The sequence below is a fragment of the Crotalus tigris genome, unplaced genomic scaffold, assembly GCF_016545835.1.
Source record: "Crotalus tigris isolate CLP2741 ecotype Arizona unplaced genomic scaffold, ASM1654583v1 scf7180000024281.4978605, whole genome shotgun sequence".
In the NCBI taxonomy this organism is placed as follows: Eukaryota; Metazoa; Chordata; class Lepidosauria; order Squamata; family Viperidae; genus Crotalus; species Crotalus tigris.
The window spans coordinates 3,695,036-3,713,130 of NW_024100453.1; the positions used below are offsets into that span (position 1 = coordinate 3,695,036).

General features: G+C 37.4%; 1 protein-coding gene across 6 annotated transcripts in view; it reads left to right on the top strand.

The window, feature by feature from the left end:
• The window catches only part of DLGAP4 (DLG associated protein 4), a 392,903-nt gene that overhangs the window by 367,548 nt on the left and 7,260 nt on the right, over positions 1 to 18,095 (top strand). For 4 of the 6 annotated variants that reach the window (XM_039323717.1, XM_039323716.1, XM_039323720.1 and 1 more), the window contains 4 exons: positions 10,945 to 11,306; positions 14,152 to 14,243; positions 14,720 to 15,129; positions 16,158 to 16,249. In XM_039323717.1, the coding sequence (XP_039179651.1) occupies positions 10,945 to 11,306; positions 14,152 to 14,243; positions 14,720 to 15,129; positions 16,158 to 16,249 (956 nt within the window). Of the gene's footprint in view, positions 1 to 215; positions 6,756 to 10,944; positions 11,307 to 14,151; positions 14,244 to 14,719; positions 15,130 to 16,157; positions 16,250 to 18,095 lie in introns of those variants that run through there. The other 2 variants (XM_039323718.1, XM_039323721.1) reach the window with 2 other exon arrangements.

An 18,095-nucleotide genomic window follows, 5' to 3' on the forward strand; every position in this document is an offset into this window, starting at 1 on the left:
TCACATTATCACTTGGCAACTGGCATAGATTTATGACAGTTGCAGTTTCCCAAGGTCATGTGATCTTTTTTTGCAGCTTTCTGACAAGCAACATGAATGAGGAAGCCAGATTCACGTAACAACCGTGTTACTAACTTAACAACTGCAGTGATTCACTTAATAATTGTAGCAAAATAGTTCATAAAATCGGGCAAAACTCACTTAATAAATGTCTTGCTTAGCAAGGGAAATTTTGGGCTCAGTTGTGGTCATAAATCAAGGACTGCCTATATATAGTGTTGCAACTTTAGTATATTAAATGAAGACTTCTCTTGCCCCAAAACTAGCAATTAAAATCTCATAATTGCCACACTCTGTGCTAATACAATATTAATCAGAAGTTTGGATGACTGTATGAAATGCTACTGTAAGTGTTGCCATAGGCAAGATTGAGCAACTCCTAAACATTTATGTTTGAACTGGATTTTCTAGAATAATGTGCACTTTGTTGTATTTTATATTAAGACATGAATTGCAGTTGGAAGCCTTGAGGTATTAAGTGTCTTCAGTTCTTCAGAAAGCTGGTAGGAATTTCCAGTATGATACAGAGTTGGGAAGACTTCATTTGAAATCCATTTTGAACCACAGAAATATATTGGAAACTTTGGTCTAGTCACTGTCTCTGCCCAACCTTCCTTGCATGATGGTGGTTGTGGGATAGCATAAAAGAGAATCCTCATATAGTTTGCCTTGGTGAATAAAATATAAAAATGTTCTGCACATTGCAAATACATCATTGGGGGAAAAATTGTTTGACATGCTAGTTTTGATTCTTTGAGACATTTCAGCTCAGTTTCTCCCCTATGCAACTTAAAAGCAGATAAAGCACAGTGGGTTATTGATGGATTATACTATCTCTCCCAGCTTTCCAACAGATTTTTCAGGTTAGAATCTTAGCTCTCAGCCACATTTCCTATTGAGCATAAGAAATAACAAATGCAGTATGTTCTGCTTGGGTGGCTGAATTATTCCCACTGGAATATATCAAAGAGATCAGAAGAACTGAAAAAGAGGAGTTTATTCGCGATTAAAGAAATACCCTGCTCAGATTGATTCATAACATCTTTTCATCCTTTCTTCCAATGGTGAAGAAAAGATCCCAGCATTCTCAAAGCTCATAATTTCTGAATAACAAGTAATAACACAAAAGACCCTCTGCTTTTGCTGTCACTTTTTCTTATGTTCTTTCAAAGCTATCCTGTTGCTTCCAGTTAGACTGTGACTTGGTTTACATGTCATGCTAAGCAATTTTTAGTTATTGCTTAATAACTATTAGAGCTTTGCAGGTATTTGGATGCTAGGGATTAGGAGAGTCTTGTATATGTACCACCTGTCAGGAATACCTTAAACTAAATACACCCTTTCCTGAGTTTTTGCATCAGGTGTAGTAGGCAGCCATGTGAGCCTAGGAAAAGACAAGTTTAATTTAACTCGGTTCCTGACAAGTACACTTACGTTTTTTTCTGAATCAGATTATTCCTTTGATTCTGGCTCTCCACATAGCCTAGTGAATATGTCATATTATCCAATTTCATACTATATGCTAAATAAAGACAGACCACATCACATTATAACTTAACATGGTATGCAAACATAGTCTCAATAAAGGCTGGATTAATTATGCTTTCACTTAACTTTTTTTTTAAATTAGGGAGAAGATATTGAATAGACTACCCCTTTCTAGTATCTGTGCCGGATTCCTTGGCTAGTAATGCAACTAAAACCCAATTTTTTACCCCAGTTATGTGTACTTCTTTTCAAACTTGGATCTTACATACTGTATATGAGATGGATAGCTGTATAAATTAAATTAAATATTTAATTTAGAGTCTATTTTGAAAGCCAATGTAATTGAAAATGTGTGACTATGAGAAAGTTCATTGTACATTTGTTGATTTAGAAAACACACATGATCAAGACAATAGGCTTGAATAAAAAATATTTTGCACAAATGTGGAATTGAAGGTTCTTTGCTAATGATGTTAAAAGCTGTATATGATGAAAATAAATCATGAATGAGAATAAATGGAATGCTTAGCAAATGGTTCAGTACTAAAAAGACATGTTGGCTAGGAATGTGAATGTATATGTTTTTATGCAGCTTATGATGGCTTGTTGAATAAGTAGCTAAAGAATACTATATGATGTAACAAGAAATATGAATGTGAAAATTAATATATGAAAACCCATGGTTGACAAGAAAAATGGAGTAAATTATTTTGGTATATAGATAAACAGTGAAAAACTAGAGGAAGTTAGTGAATTTGTATACCATAGATAAATGTTGACTAAAAAAAGGGAGTTGAATAGAGAAATTTCGAAATGTGAAAGTGCTGGTAAAAATGCAAAGGCTTTGTGATTTTTTGCAAATGAATATTTATTGAAAACAATAAAAATTTGCATAAGAGTATGCTTTATTAAATGGAAATGAGAATGGGGGTGTTTGCCAAAAGTTTGTTTGATGAAAAAAATAAATAGAATCTAGAATGAACGTGTGCTGAATCAACATGGATTGAATGGCTAGTTCAGAAGTACATTGTGATGGTTGTTATATAGAAAGAGAAAGAAGAGGGATCAAACTGCAAATCTGAAGAAAGAATAAATGACTTGATAGGGAAATGATAACTAAAATGTGGATGGATGGAATTGGTAAGATTTTGGAAAAGGAGAGTGTTAAATAAGTTTAAAGAACAAAGGCAATGTATGAAGTGGTGTACGGGCATGGTGAAAATAAAGTTAGTTTGCAAGTATAGAAGGGATATGAAAAGATACAGTGAACAGTGTTGATGTAAACTACGTAGTGTTAGCTATGTTTTCTTTTCTTATCTCATGCGTTAATTACTTTGGCATACATTGTCTTACTCCTTTCTCCCCTCTGCATAATGTTGCTTATTGAAAATAGAGCTATGGGGATATATGATCATAACCATGCTATTCAAAAATACTTTTTTATTGTATCTTTGAACATCACTAAGGTCAAAACAGGCAATTTTGTATTGGTGCTTAGATTAATTATTCTTAGGCTTTAGTTTCCCAAACATTCTAGCCTTGTTTTTAAAACTTTGGCTGCTTGTAAACTGGAAATATTTTAAAATACAGTACCTAGAATTTGATATTACCAAGTTTTCTGTAAAATATGGATCTATTTGTTTATGTATCAAATTAATATGGCTGTCCATCTGATACAAATAACTCTGGACAGCATATAATAAAACCAACAATTAAAATATTGTACAACAACCATGTAAAACAACTAAATATAAATAAAAATCAAGGATATTCAATAAAGTAGCACTCACTAGAACAACAGATTTAGTTTGACTTCTTGAGGTAATGTGCTTTTTCTTTTGAGAAAAGTGGTGTTTGACTTCATGCTATATGGACATTGCTTGGGTGAAAAGCAGGGATTGAGATGATAATGTGAGAACTGAGTTTATGACTTAGGCTTCTACATAGCTCTTTAGCTTCCTGTTATCAGGACAGAATTACATTTTATTTTATTTTTTTAATATAGAGCAACATTTAAAAGTTAAAAGATTGAGAAAGCAGTGACTTAAAGGCAGAAAATATAATTGCATAGTCCTTATAAATGTGTATGACTGTACACAAGTTGCAGACTTTCGGACTATACTATACTTCAGAATGTAGCAAGGTGTAAATAGAACATGCATTAATGACTTTTCCTAGAACTGATTAGACAGGATCGATGAGTGAGAATTTATAGCCTGCTGGTAACTGTTTTAGTCGCTCCAGCAGTTTTTATCTCAAAGCATCCAGAAAAGGATTCTCTGATCTTGTGTTTAGGGTGAATCATAGTTGGGAAAAAGTTTACTGGTGCTATAAATTAAATAATCATTGGTATCTGTAACCAGTGATGGAAAAAGAGTTAGATCTGTTTGTTTTGCTTGCAATTTAAAGAATAATAAAGACTTTTGCTAATGTTGACCTTCACCTCTGAAGCATTTCTTTCTTTTTTAAAAAATCAACAGATTAAAAAAAAAACAGAGAATATATCCTCCCACTCCTTTTTTAGTTGTTGTTTCCTACTTCTTTTTTTGATTGTCAGGGAAAGAAGAAATCATAAATCAGTTTGTAAAAAAGGGATATTTGATGAACATTTCATTGAATTGCAGCCTCAATGGATAGGTGATTAAACAAGTGCAGTGTGGTTTTGATTAGCTTATAATTCTGAGGGTTTCCTTTTTAAACTTGTTTTCTGCAATTATATTTGTTTTGTTGCACTTTAAACAGTAACCCATTTATTTTATTTACCAGTTTGTAGGCCACATCATCTTAGCCTTTAATTTAATTTTTATATTTTATTTTCTGATTTAGATTAGCTTAGTCTAGAAAGGGCTGTGTGTATGTTCTGTTCTACCTCCAGGTTCATGGTTTTCCCACAGTCTGTTGTCATCATAGACATTCCATAAAGTAGGTAATCTGATAGGTACCAATCCATGATCATATCTGAGTGGGAATTTAAATTTGAAATTCCTCAGTCCTAGTAAAACATGTTAACTACTAAGTCACTATCTCTATACTCTTGTTCCTTTGTTGTAGTTATTGTTATTTCCGGGCCACAGAGATAAATCTTATGATGAGAAGCCGTTTCTTATAACATAAAATAAATATAAAAATTCCATAACCTCAAACAGTAACTACATAGAAAAATCTATGTTCTCTCTGAGAAGAAAGAGAGTTTCAGAGAAAGATTTGAATCTATAACTCCTTGTTTACTGGTCCTCTGTTTAATTGTTAACTTTTTAATTGCTTTAATTTTATTTTAATGGTTTGACATGTATTGTTAACATTGGGAGAGTTTTATTGTGAAAGACGGCTTCTAAATGAATTGTGCAGTGAAAAGGCAAGACCAAACTTTTAGAACCATAGATTAGATTTAGAGATGTTTCAAAGGAATTATTGATCAATTTCATTCCATTAGCAGGCACCAAGAATATATTCTGATGAGTTAAACTTTGCTTTCTATATCTTCTTATGCTCTTCATTGAAATGTATTGGTATGTTCTCACTCTTACTGAAACTGCTTCACTTTCTGATGCGAAATAGAAATATCTTGCACTATGTACTGATTAGATTTCTTCCTTTTTAAGACTAAAGTATTATAAACATCAGGATTGGGTGCTTTTCCTCTAGCTTTGCCTGGGATCAAACTCTACCACTCATACATGTTTCTTACCTAGCTTGGGAAACAAAAATTTCCTTCTGACCCATTACAAAAAACTTTGCAGATTACAAATCATTAGAGACGATCAAGAAGGATTTGAACCAATTCTGCTTAGTATTGATAATGGCAGGTAATTAGAGAATCAGACACACTGCTTAGCTGGGAATTGCAGGTTTTCATCTGAAGTAGATGAAAACTACCACCATCTAAATTTAGAAAATTACATTCATTTCTTTGGTCCTAGTGATGAGTGAAGGATTATTTTAAGAGTGTATCATGTGAAGGCTCCTCAAAATCTAAACCAAATCTCATTCATTCATGCATTCTGAAATAGATTTCAAAATTTTTTATTGAATCACATAGAATCTGTACTTTCAGTTTTATACCTAAGGCTCCAGTATCTTTTGAGTTTGTACTGGGCCTAGATTAGATCAGGAAGTCAAAATACTTCAATATAAGGCAGTGGGAAACTGCTTCTGAACTGTTGTCAGAAAAACTCTGGGTTGGGGCCAGTAGTCACTGAGCGATTAATATAATTTCCAAGTGTTTTCAGTAACTGTGTTGCATTATTTAAATAAGAAACTATCTGTTTATTCCATGTTGGCAAATTATGTGTGAAACAACAATAACCACACATGATAAAAATAGATTTTGGATTAAAGTGTGGATTAATAAGAAAGAATTACAGCTTTATATCCTTAGCTATAATAGTTGCCTATATTTGGCACTTCTGTTTAAAGTGAGTCATTGTTCTTCAAATACTTGTGTTTGCTTAGAAAGAAACAGCAAGCAGAGAAAGGAATGCCTAACATCACTGGAAGATAGCAGGAATCACAGCGTATGGTTGTGGGTTCATTGTATGGTTCACATAAAAATGCTTGGACCCCCCTTGCCCCCCCATCACATCCATTCAGCATGAAGAATATTGTTCGTTTCCCTAAAAAAAAAAAATGAATAGCTGCCCATGTGAACTGCCGTGTAACCTATTTTAATGGTCTTTGTTTTCATTTTAAATAATTTGCACATTATATTCTTTGTTTTGTGCTGCGAAAATTTAGGAAATTTATCACCAGCAGACATATATTTTATCCCAGAGATATCATTGATATCAAACACATGTTAGCAATCTGAGGTAATTTTTGACTGAATTTATTACCTAATAATTGTGATTAGCTTCATTGTTTAATCAGTAAGGCAAAAACATAATAACATTATCTGAGTTATCTTCGCATATTGCTTACATGTTATGATTTATTTAATTATAGTTGGTAAATATACCACAGTTGGCTAGATTTACAAGAGCAATCCTACACACACACACACACACACACACACACACATCATATTATGGCTAAGCTGCATGATGTATAAACCGTGTCTTTGTGTGATCATTGAGATAAATGATTTTCATTTGTCGTCGTTTGAAATTCTTGAAATAGTGTACTTTAGAATATGTGTTACTTACATTCTTCTATTTCAGAAAATGAAAAAGAATGTTGTATGAAAGCATTGAGATCTTTCAGGATGAAAGGTGAATGAATTTGACATATGTAAACTTGGGTATGATTGAGAATTAGATCTAATTTGATAAATATACCTAATTATGCAAGACCCAATTCATAGAATCAAATGACACATTATCAGCTTCCATACCTTACTGATTTTATTTTACATGGAAGCTAGTATGAGTCGCTCTGGATAGAAAGATGGGTGGCATAAAATCTTAATAAATAAAATGATGAAAAAACAATGGCACTCTATCTTAATTAAATTATAATTGTAATTTATCTTGTAAATTATCTTAATTTACAAGCTTCTGGGCTACAGATTTATGTTAACAACTTTTCCTAGGAACTCAAAGTGGTGTACACAGAATCATCCTTCATTTTATCTTTACAGCACAGAAAGAAGCCTGTGAATTTAGTTGGCTTAGGGAAAATGACAGGCCCAAAGTTATCAACTTAGTTCCATAGCACGAACATGAATCTGGATCTCCCAGGCCTAATCAATACCTTAACATTTGTCTTGAAAAACACAAATAAGCATTGGAGACCAATGAGAGAGACTGGAGGAGCTGGTAAGGAACAGTCTCAACTGTTTGCCTTCCAGTAAATGCATGTTTTATTATTGCCACATCCACAGCAGAACACATAAAATATACTCTCAAAATTCAAAGTGTGCAAAAATCCTAATATTTTAAAATTATTTTAATCAAAGCTTTCCCAGTTAGTAGATACTTAGTTCGTGTGTCCATTATTTCCTAGTTTGTTTATTTTTTAAGTGTATAATCCATTAAATATAGCACTACTGAAAACGTATCTGGAAAGCTGGATACATGCAAATAGAATGGCTATAAAGTGCAATCAGGAGTCATATTACAACAAGGGTTTTTTTTATATGGAGTAGATTCACAATCTCAAGCTGGTTTTGATTAAATAAATAGTAGATGTGCTGCCAAAGTGAGCATGATTAAACTGTAAGTCATTGGCTACTCTTAACAAAGATAAGTGAATTAGAAGTGACAGATAAAAAAGTTACTTTTTCTTATATTGTGCTTTTTTCTATATGTATTTTGTTCACTACAATGAATGATTTGGCTTTTAATCAATTCGCTTTATTATCTGGTTTTTTTTAAATGAATCTGTCCTTCTTTGCGTTGTAACAATTAGCTGTAAATTTACAAACTACTTTAGATTTTCTCTTTCCAGTGCTGAATACTAAGGTGACCAACTTTTTTACAACAAAAAGGAGGACACAAATAAATTGAAGAAAAAAATATCGTAAATAAAAGAAACATTGTATTTATTGCAACAATAATACAGAATACACTATAATATGATCAATGCATAATAAAAACATTTGTAACAATAACATTTTATATTGTAATTATGCTTACATGCCTATTAATTATTTAAATGAGTACTTTTCCATTGAATGAATATTTTTTGTCAATGTATCATCTTCTAACAATATATTGGAAATATCTGAACAAGAAATATCCTTCATATTGAATTTTATGGCAAGTGCTGCAGCTAGAGTATCAACATTCAATCTCGATTTCTCACTTGTCCAAAAATCTACACAGCTGGACTGCGCGGGGATGGGCAGCGGAGGCAGGTGTTGTGAGCCAGGTGCTCCAGGATGGCCACATAGATGTGCAGGGTGAGGTGGTGGTAGCGCAGGTCAGCACTGCGTAGACCACCAGCTGGCGCGGCCCATGGAAGGTCAACTGCCCACCGCGCCCCTGCCCACAGCCGCTCCGCCAGCACCGCTGCCCTGCCGTGGAGAGCCGGCCCCGCAAAGCACCAGCTGAGCCAGCTCCGGCCCTGAGCCACTCCCCAGCACCACCGCCAACCCTGCACATCCCCGTAGAGCCGGCCCCACGGCTCGCAAAGGTACAGCACCAGCCGCACCAGCTCCAGCCCTGCAGCCGCCCCTCCCAGCTGCCCCCCAGCACCACCCCTCACCCTGCGCATCCCCGTAGAGCCGGCCCCACAGCTCGCAAAGGCAAAGCACCAGCTGCTCCGGCTCCGGCCCTGCAGCTGTCCCCCCAGCTGCCCCCCAGCACCACTGCCCACCCTGTGCATCCCCGTAGAGCCGGCCCCGCGGCTTGCAAAGCACCAGCCGTGCTGGCTCCGGCCCTGCAGCCACCCCCCAGCACCACCGCCTACCCTGTGCATCCCCGTGTAAAACTGAACAGGGAAGATCAAGAGAAACTTACCGCTCCAGTCTCCTCCAGCTATCTGCAGAACTAAGTAAGAGATGGTATAGTTGGGTAGCAGTGAGGAGTGCAAAGTTCCTGCAACTTGCACGTGCAAAGTTTGCCGCCTGGGTGTTTTGGAGCGCTCAGCAGCAATTCCTATTGGCTTTCGAAAGCCAATAGGGGGAGTAGCACAGCTCAGGCAAAAGTTGAAAAAAAACATCAAAAAAAGGTCCCGGAACGTCTTCTGGGCGTTCTATGAGGGAAAAAAAGCCCTGCAGATTAGTCTTCAAATATAGAAAAAGAGGACATTTAGGAGGACATTTTCGAGGGAGGACAGAACTCACAAAAGGAGGACTGTCCTACCAAAAGGAGGACAGTATATGAAAAAGGAGGACATTTAGGAGGACACTTTTTGAGGGAGGACAGAACTCAAAAAAGGAGGACTGTCCTCCCAAAAGGAGGACGGTTGGTCACCTTATGAATACACATGTGTCAACACTTCAGAAACCATCTTTGTTCCCCATCCCTACCCCTCACCCCCATAACTCCTGTATATGTAGATATCACAAGATAGATTTCTCTTGTAGGTATATTTACTGGAAGTATAAGATCCTTAATATAAAGTTACAATTTTTTAAAACACTGAAAGTGTAGGAACAAATTATTGTGAATCATGAAGATGGAATATTGGAACGTATGTGGACTTTTTAATCCAGGTTTTCCACTTAACATTGGGGTTAAAGACAATCTTTTATAGACAGGAGGCCTTATACTGGGTAGAACTGAGTAATACTGGTCAGTTTATTCAAGCTGGCTTAGGATACTTCGGGCCCCATAAACAGTTGTTCCATTTTGCATCAGAACATGTATACTTACCTTTCTTTTCAAACAGTGAGAAATGCATTTGATTTCAGTTCAGTTTTTCTTAGTAAATACGTTAAAAACTCATAAATATATATGCTGGCACTTTGGGTTCCAAAATGTCAACACTGTTGTTATCCTTTCAACAGAGAGATCTTTCACCATAATTGTTGTTCTCTGCCACAATAAAATCATTTAAAAATCTGCTACAATAAAATTCTCCAAAATATTAAAACCCTAAAAATATAAACTGTAGTGTTCGAAAATAAATCTTAGGGGGAAAAGAAAAAAGATACATATGAAAAATAGTTCTTGGCTCTTGTGTTGATTTATTAAAATGGGATCTTGCCAAAAAGTACAGTACCTAAAAAAAACCATTAAAAAAAAGAATCTTGGCTCACTTTCAGCAAGCGATTTGGTATTGGGCAAGATTAAAGGGAACAAATGCTTGTCTGGAATTATTTGATAGTTACTCATAGGAAATGCCAACTTCCAAGATGCTATTTTCTGGGGGGAAATGCTTGAAAATTAAAATTCTATATGAATTAAAAGAAAGTAGCCAACATGTACAGCTGTATACAAACATTTAGGCACCTTTGATCAAATTGTATGCTTTTCTTCATGATTTTGTTAATAAATAAAATTATTGTGTATTAAAGCTCTAACAAAATCATGAAGAATATGTATATTTCCTGACAGAATCCTTTTGTGGCATTTTTCCTTTTTTTAGGTGTATCAGTTAGTCAAGATACTGAGGCTGTCAACTGATCCTTTCAAATACCAAGAGGGTGGCCTAACCAGAAGCTTAAATACAAAATTAAAACTGCAGGCTGCCAAGGTGGCTCTGTAGCAACTTAATCTTGCTCTATAGCTTTCTAGAAGGGCGTTCTTCATTTCTTTCATTATTTTCCAGTCTGTGTTATAATGTTCCCCTTGATTTTCACAACAAGGTAGTGCTGGCTAATAGCGTGCTTTGTTTGGGCTGCTGTGTGCTTTGTTGCTGGTTAGACTGGGGCATTTTGCAGTGGTGCTTATGAGCTTCTCTTAATACAGAGATTTGCATTTGCTCTCTATTCACTAGATCTTTTTGCTGCTTTTTTTTCTTTCTTCCACGACCCTCCTATCCCTTCACACTTCCTTGCTTCCACTGTCACAGGTTCGGCATGCCTAGTGGGCTATAAAAAGACGCCACCACCAGTCCCACCTCGGACCACCTCAAAGCCATTCATCTCTGTCACGGTGCAGAGCAGCACTGAATCGGCACAAGACAACTACCTGGACAACCAGGACCACAAGAGTGAAGTCAACAGCCAGTCGGGACTGAGCAATTCTTCAGATAGCTTAGACAGTAATAGGCCACCTAGCGTAACAAGAGGAAACATCACCACTCCAGCCAATGAGCCTCCTGAGTTACCTCAGAAAAATGCATCTTTGAAGAGTGACAAAGGAACGTTGACTAACGAAGAACCAAAGGTGGAGAACATCCCCAAAAGGAAGCTGTCATCTATAGGAATACAAGTATGGACCTGTTTGTTTTCATTAGTACTAGAAGATGATTTTACTGTAACATTTCTCTAAATGTGCATACCTGTTTAACTGCACTGGGGTCGATGCTACTGCATGCTTCTAGAGTGATTTGGCTTTATAAAATCCTGGGTGGGGGGGACACATTTGAGAAAAAATGCCATTGGATAAATTAAGCAACACAAAGATTCGAAAAAAAATGTGCAAGCTCTGTATTTGAGGAAATTGTTTCATTCTGATATATTCCCTTTGGATCACCATGCCTAGGTGGAATAAATCACCATACCCATTCTGATGTATAGGATGTCACAGACAAAGCAGCAGGTAGAATTAAGCTCATCCCTTAAGGTATTTCTAAACAGAAGTAATCTCTAAATTACTTACGTTTCCTACAATTGTCAGTGATAATTAAGGTTGTTGAAGTAATTTGTAAAAATTTGCAGAGATTTAGCTTGGGAAAAAACAAAGGTAGATAATTTTTGGTCAAAGTACACATGGAATCATTAGCAAAGGCATGTAGTTGTTCAGATATATCTCTGAATTGATATGGTAAATGTAAAACGCAGAGAATTATTTTATTTGAGCATTGCTGCCATAAAGTTTGGCCATGCTTCTCCAGAATAAGATAATAGGCCATAGAACAGAGGTGGGGAACTATGGCCATAGAACAGAGGTGGGGAACAAGTCATAAAGGAGCCATAGTTCCCACCCCTGCCATAGAATAATGGAACTCTAAAGCAGGAGAGGAAGCAAGCATAACATCCTGATGAGGCTTTTAGGAAATTTCCCTACTAATTAGACTACATGAAAGCATGGAAAAGCATCGTATTTGGAAATAAATGCCCATTTGTGTGCCCTGAGATAAAAAATTGATGTTAAATAAACTGATGACCAACCAAGTATTTAGCCTTCCTTTTTGATTGAAGAAATGGTCACAAAAGGAAGCTTGGGAATCAAAGGTGTCTATATGCATGTGACTTTCATTTTAGCTCTCTCAAATTGCTGTAGAGAGAACGCATGTGCTTTACAAAATCTAATCAGCCTGCTTCTGACAAAAGATATTTAAAATAAATCCAGTTATTCTCCTTTTCACATCATGAATATCATCAGATGCTTGTTGCTTGACAGACAATAAAATGTCACTTAGTTTGGGCTTTGCCTTTGCAGATATTCTAATACAGGAATTTTGAAAAAGATATTTTACATAACTATTGAAACTGTTAAGCATAGCATTCTGCCATGTCTGATATAGCTTTCTATCAAATAATCACTACTTATATTTTATAACGAATGTGGCCATTTAACACCATGGAAATTTCTGGGCAATCTAATGAACATGGTAAGAATGTTATGCTACAGGTAGTCCTTGACTTAAAACCATTCATTTAGGGATCATTCAGAGTTACAACAGCACTAAAAAAAGTTACTTAGGACCAGTCCTCGCACTTATGACCATCACAGTATCCTTGTGTGATCAAAATCCAGATGCTTGGCAACCAATATATTTATGAAGAGTTGCCAGGTCCAGAGGTCATGTGAGCATCATTTGCATCTTCCCAGTCTGCTTCTGACAAAGTTAATGAGGGAAGTCAGATTTGATAAACGACCATGTGATTCACTTAACAACTGCAGTGATTTACTTAACAGTGGCAAAAAAGGTCATACATTCAAACACAACTCACTTAACAACCTTAAATTTCCATTGCTTAGCAACCAAAATTCTGGTCCCAATTGTGGTCATAAGTCAAGGACTATCTGTATCCAGCAACAAAAAGAGGATTAATTTGGGATTGTTTAATAAATTAATACTTGCTATTTTATAGGAGGTTTTGTGATAACATTTTCCTGATACAGTAGCAGCCCTTTAGAACAGGAGTTCCCAACTTCTGGGCCACAGCCTAGTACCGGGCCACGGCCTGTTTAGAACCAGGCCGCAGAAATAGCGTGCAAGCGCACATGCAGAGCTCCATTCTTGTGTAAATGGAGCTGCGAGCATGCTTGCCCTCCCCTCACATGGAATCATCTTCTCTCCCCCCCCACCCACCGGTCCGCAAACCCGGAAAGGTTGAGGAACACTGCTTTAGAAGGATGAGGACGCAAACAGAAATCCTATAATAGTATTAATAGTGAACAGAGATAGATTTCACATGGGATTGAGCAGCCTGGGGTGTCTACAGAATTAACTGCCATGAAACTAGGACCACCACCACCTAGCATGACTAGAAGTTATGTCTTAGTGCAATGATAAAGCTTGACTCTAAATTCAGCTCGTATTAAAATAAATACTGTAGATACATTAGATATCTATAGATATATAGATATCAGTAATCTGCCTTGGTTGCATTTCTGTTCTCATACCTATAAATTTTCTGTTCTCATACTTATAACATTTCTTTTAGATCATTTTATTTAACAGTATATTTCACCTTTGACTTTTAAATACAGAATTTTGAATTATGGGTAGCTAATTGTTCAGTTAAAAATTAACCTAGTAAACAGAACTGAAAATGAATGAAAACTGCCTTTTAACATTATTTCTTAATAGGACAGTGTAACTTTAGCTACAGAGCCATAAGCCTAATTTTCCTTCTTTTTTCCCCCACCCCCATTCAGAACTTTTAGTCACTCTGAGTCAGTGTTGGGCATTAAATATCTGATTGGCTCCATTGCAGATTCTTCCTGATCTTAACAAAACAGTTTTGCTGCCTTTTGATGTGTGGTGTCTGCATGATCACTATGTGTGTGTTTGTGTGCATGCATGCCTCTCCCCTTCTAATGTGAATTCTAGCAGCAAGTTTTTGTGTTTTTGTTTTTTTGTTTGTATCTTTTTGTTAATAAGGTTGACTGCCTTCAACCAGTGGCAAAAGAGGAGCTCCCTCCATCAGCCACCAAATTCCAGTCCATCGGGGTACAGGTAGAGGACGAGTGGCGGTAAGTGGAAGACACAGGTTTTTTTTTTTTTAAAGGAAAAAAAAAACCATGCAGTTGCAATCTCCCAATTTATAGTTTAGTTTCTTTTTTCCTATTCCAAATCACCGTTTGGGTAGTGGTGATCCCCCAAACCCTTTCTCAACAGCAAGTGCTCTCACCAAAACAAAGAGGCTTAGTCATGTAAGAGAATCATTGGAAGTCTGAACTGAACAATAGAACAGGAGATGTAATTATAGATGCGTGCCGGTTTTTGTTTGGATGGCCTACTGCAGTAAGCAGGCAACCTTATAATTTCGTCTGTCTGCATGTATGGTGTGTGTATTTGTGTGCAGGGAAAGATGGGCAAGGAAATGCAGTTCAGCTGCAGACACATAAACAAATACATATTGTTGTCTCTGTGTGCTGGGGAATGGATCCAGTCCCTTCTGTAAGGGTTGCTTTTCCTGATTGTCTCTTGACCTTCTTTCATTTTATAGCAACAGCCACTCTCACAGCATGTCCAACAAACAGGATACAGATTCTGACTCTCTAGACCTGAATAATTCTACCTGTAAATCATCTGAAAGAAACCTTGCTGATTGTTCCCCCTGCAACAACTCCAACAACCTTGATGCTAACACGAGGCAAGCAGCCATGCCCTCTGAGAGCAAGAAAAACCTCTCCTATGGAGATAGCAATGACCCAGCCCTGGAACCTTCCTCTCTCCCTCCTCCTGATCCTTGGCTTGAAACATCCACCAACACTACATCAGAACCAACACAGCCGGGAGCTTGCCGAAGGGATGGGTACTGGTTTCAGAAGCTACTGCAGGCAGAGACAGAAAGGTTGGAAGGGTGGTGTCGACAGATGGACCAAGAGACTAAAGAGAACAATCTCTCTGAAGAAGGTGAGCAAGGATGATAACCTGGCTTTAGTGAGATTTGAAGCTTAAAGTGGGCAAAATCTTTCCATGCCACGAGTGCAAAGCTGGGCCCAAAAGCAAGTTATTGGAAGGAAGTCTATTTCTATATGTTAGGGATTGTGCAGACAAACAACAGGACTCTGTATATACTAATTCCTTTTTTTTTTTTTTTTTTTTTTTTTTTTTAGATTTCAGTTTTGATTAACCATAGTCAATGCAGAAAACAGTTGTTCCAATTGAGGTGGTGTGCCACTTCTTTGTTTTCTCTGATACCCTGGAGGGAAATATTGCATCTTTCTTTCATTTAGAAAGATGCCATGGTGCCATCAGCACTCTATAATTCTGAAGAAAGTTAAATGTACAGTACGTGGAGTTTTAAATAGGAATCTTTTTTTCTGTGTGGTTAGGAAGAGAGTAGGGCAGGAAGTTCTAAATCTCTTTTTGGCAACAAACCAATTTCTAAATTTTTCACTTGTTAGGGAATATAGGCTGTTGGACTCTATCCACACATCAGAGTTGACAAACCTACGGTGATTAGAAGTCCTGGGCCACAAACCTGTGCTTAGAAAGTTGGATTCTTGAATGTTCACTTTGTAGCTACGAATACTGTGAAAAGAGTTGAGGGGGAAATAGCACTGGAAATCAATTTTCTCTGCCTCCCCTAAAGACTTCACTGGCCTGCTATCATAAACAAAGTGTCATGCAGCAGTGTGACTGCCTGCCATTTCTGTACAGGCAGTACAAATGTTGGCAGTAGAAAGAACATGGGATAACCAAACATCATGCACTGACAAAGAAACCAGAAATCATTTGTAATGGCTTGCCTTTAATGGCTCTGAGTGTGAGAAAGAGTTCTGTTCTTGGAAGGGGGGAAGTGCTTCATTAGTCGGAACTTGTGACATATGCAGAAAGGTCAAAAGAGGTCTTTTTACCTTAACTCTCCTGGAATTTTCTGTTTTTGAATTATTTATCTTGCTTGACTGTTTTTCTGTCTTTCTTTCTCTCCTATTCAGTCTTAGGCAAAGTCCTCAGTGCAGTGGGCAGTGCACAATTACTAATGTCACAGAAATTCCAGCAATTCCGTGGCCTCTGTGACCAAAACTTGGTGAGTGTGCAAATCTCTGTTATTTGTATCAAACTCACTACTCCAGCATGGCATATAGTCTTACACCACCCATCTCCACTTTGGGGTGGTTATTTAATTGGATTCAGAGAGAGTGCAGATAATATTGGACCACCCCTGACAATGAATGGATCCAGAAGAGTTGCAGAGGGAACCAGGATTGTTTGTGATGGTCTGTTTCATAATCCGACTGAGACCTTAATTACCACTTGGTACAAGAGGGCGGCTATGAACTTGAATCAGCATGTGCCCATGTGACCTCTCCTTTCTCATGGTTTCTGCTACTTTCCATGGTTTATGGAACAGCTAAGGAAGAAGAAATGGGAGAAGAGATATCTAAAGCACAACTGGAGGTCAACAAAGACTGAACTCAACCAAATAGGAGTCTTACCTTGTGGCAGACAATACATCTCTGTCCTTATTGCATCTGTGGGTTGCTGCCCAGTGGGTGACTCAGGCTCTTCTGGGTGGAGAGAACTCAAGAGATTCATTGTGCAGAGAAATTTTCAGAGCATCAGTCAGACAAAATTACTTGAATTCATTCCCAGTTAGACACTAGCTTTGGTGCAGGTCCTTATGGATATGCCTGGGGCAAAAGCTTGCCCTGTTATAGGGAATGGTTTAGTGGACTGGGCATTCAGAAGTGGACAGGATCCTTATGACTATGAGCTCAGCTACTAGCTCATTAGATTCATGTCTCTGCTGATTGGCTAAGACTGCCTGGCAGATGACATGTGGATTGGTGGTGAATTCATTATTCTAACTAGATGAATGAACCAAGGAAGTATTGGTTCATCTCTCCTCAAGAACCTCCCTATTTCAGGGAAGGTTATGCAGCAGTTTTAACAGATTCTGGATGAAGCAAATTATCTGGACCCCTTTCAGTCAGTATTGAACTCTGTGCATGGGACAGAAATGGCATTGCTTGCACTTTTGAATATTCTCTGAAATGAGCAAGATAGGGGGCAAGACCGAGTGGTCTTAGGTCTTTCTGGATCTGGGACTTTACTATCTTTGGTGTGGATAGGGTGGTAGATCCAGTGCATAATCTGGGGGTCCGTCTGGATTTATGATTATTGCTTAAGGAGCAGGTGGCAGTTGTGGCTAAGAGGACCTTTGTACAACTTTATGTAGCGCAGCAGTTCCACCCATTCCTGGATCATGAGGCTGCTCACAGTTACTCATGCCCTGGTCACCTCCCAAATGGACTACTGCAGTGTGCTCCACATGGGGCTCCCCTTGAAAAGTATCCTGAGGCTTCAGTGGATGCAAAATATAACAGCACAGGTGGTTAGTATGCCTCTAGGAGGACACACATCACACTTCTGCTCTGTGTGCTGCATGGGTTACCAGTTTGCCTCTGGGTGCAATTCAAGGTGCTGTAAAGATTGCCTTTGATTCTCCTGAAGATTTGGGAGTAAGAAATTGAAGATAAGTATTGTATTAGATTCTTTGCTATGAATAGTTATCTTTGACGCTAAGGAATAGACCTTGATTCTTGTTCAGAATAGACTACAATGCAATTGCCCTATTGCTCTTGAGAAATTTCTTTGCTTGGCAAATGCAGGAACAGTCAACAAATAGTATTGACAATAATAACAGCCTACTCTGTTATGTAGTGAAACATTGATATAAAAGAAATAAAGTCCATTTCACCAAATTGCACATGCTACTTGCATTCAAATCATGCATAAAAACGGACCTGAACTTGGATTTGTTCATTACTGTTAGCATGAACTTTAAAACTATCTGCAATTCTAGTCAAGTTCAATTCATTTTTTAATTCTAAATGAACTGCAACATTTTAGGGGAACTTCATCTACCTTAT